At 47.2% G+C, this 1,766-nt stretch overlaps 2 protein-coding genes across 2 annotated transcripts; both read left to right on the forward strand.

The window, feature by feature from the left end:
- Positions 1-333: 333 nt before the first annotated feature.
- Positions 334-695, forward strand: PHALS_08887 (uncharacterized protein; the record flags this gene model as incomplete). The annotated part of the gene is made up of 2 exons (XM_024724316.1): positions 334-580; positions 670-695. The coding sequence occupies 2 exons, from the start codon at positions 334-336 to the stop codon at positions 693-695; spliced, it is 273 nt and encodes a 90-aa protein (XP_024575205.1).
- A 429-nt stretch (positions 696-1,124) lies between these two features.
- PHALS_08888 (uncharacterized protein) lies at positions 1,125-1,394 on the forward strand (the record flags this gene model as incomplete). The annotated part of the gene is made up of 2 exons (XM_024724317.1): positions 1,125-1,225; positions 1,250-1,394. The coding sequence occupies 2 exons, from the start codon at positions 1,125-1,127 to the stop codon at positions 1,392-1,394; spliced, it is 246 nt and encodes an 81-aa protein (XP_024575206.1).
- Between the last annotated feature and the right edge of the window lie 372 nt (positions 1,395-1,766).

Below are 1,766 nucleotides of genomic sequence, written 5' to 3' on the forward strand. Positions count from 1 at the left end.
GGTATACCCTCACGAGAAGGCACCGTGCATTTCGCACAAATAGACTCCGGATATTCTGGTCGATCACCAAACGAGTCTTTACGGGGAATTTTACTTTCCTCTCCGGGTAACATGGTTTATCTCCACCCATTCTTTATAGACTACAAGGTGGCACGATACAATTAAATCACCCCATCATCCATTCGTCTGCATCAAGAGCTAGAGGCAGCAAATAAGCATTTAAAGAATTGGAGACTATGTCTTCCAGACTATCCCTCATACTGTATTCAGGGATCTGCCGGCTGTACCTTACAATCGGCTCTACGTCAATCACTTCAGGCATCCCAGCCTGCAATGAACAGGCAGCCGTCTGATACTGATACGGGAATGTCAACGTCGGACGACCCTTCAATATATAATGATGATGATTTTTTTTTACAACAAGACCAAGCCGGTCTTGGGGATTATTCTGACCTAATGGATAAAACAATTATTGCACCAGTTTCATCACCCTCCACCCCAGTATGGGCAAAAGCGGCTAAAACTCGTCGACCCTTATCCGCTATTAGTAACCCAACCTCTTTGGATATTTTTCCATGGAGTATGAGGATAAGGATTTAGACTGCTCGGCTCAAGCCAAAAAGGTTGTAAGGCCTGATTATTATAGCATATTGTGGCTTGACACTTTAGACCCTGATATCGCAATGGCATTCTGATATTGAAGTTTGGTAATTTGAGAACGATGATATCTGTTTGGAGAGCACCCCACCCTACAAATGTGACTCGACTGACACTGCTATGGTTGTTAGTTATGCTGCTTATTTCAATGCTTGCGCTAACCCATAAGTTATAGTGACTGGTTCAAATGATTTGGCTTCGGTATGCTCGACGCAAAATGTGAGTTCAATTCCAAAGTGTGTATTTATTTTAAAATCGTGCAAAGACTGAGTAAGAGTGCTCCACATACCTAATGATGGGTTGGTAGCTTCAAACTTAGGTATTGTATGTTCTGTGGCCCGAAGACAGTTGCGCGTGGGCCCACGCAATTGCATGCTAGCGCGCCTAACATTATTACACTCACTTCTGCACTTGCACACAAAAGCGCATATCACTTCTAACTCCCCCCTTCCTATATCATTTGGGTTATGAGCCCAAACAGTGAAGACTACGCTAAACCTGCCCGTTTTGACGGCAGCGACTACCTTCTACGGGCATACAAGATGCAGATGTTTCTCTTGTCACGAGGGTTATAAGGCTTCGTCAATGGCAGTGTTCATGACGTCGACAATGTCAAGAAGCAGAAAGCGCATGCGGCAATTGTGCTCAACCTGGTCGACAACCAGCTTCAGCACGTAATCAGCGCCGACAGCGCAGCTGATTTGTGGATGGTGCTTCGGCGCATTCACGAAGGCTAAGATGTGGCTCAAAGAAAAATTTGCCACGTTCCCTCATGGTGGTGGCTTGATGGAGGTGCACCTCGGTGACCTCGAGGCGCTGCTGATGCGCCTGGACAGCGCGGGGTGCGACGTCGCCCAATAAGATTTATGTGCAACATTGCAGCGCAGCCTGCCAAGTTCGTGCGATGGTCTTGTTAAGGCGTACCATATGTCGGCGGAAACTTCCTTTGTCCTGACGTCGTTAATCGAGTGTGTGCGGAAGAAGCGCGTCAACACGAGCCGGGCATCAAGAAGGAGCGCACCGCGATGCTGACCGGCCTTGCCAAGATAAAACAAGGTAATAAAAATGGCACGTGCTGAAAATGCGGTAGTGTCGGTCACTACCAGTGC

The sequence above is a fragment of the Plasmopara halstedii genome (genome assembly GCF_900000015.1).
Source record: "Plasmopara halstedii genome assembly, contig: Scaffold_323, whole genome shotgun sequence".
NCBI classification, from domain to species: domain Eukaryota; phylum Oomycota; class Peronosporomycetes; order Peronosporales; family Peronosporaceae; genus Plasmopara; species Plasmopara halstedii.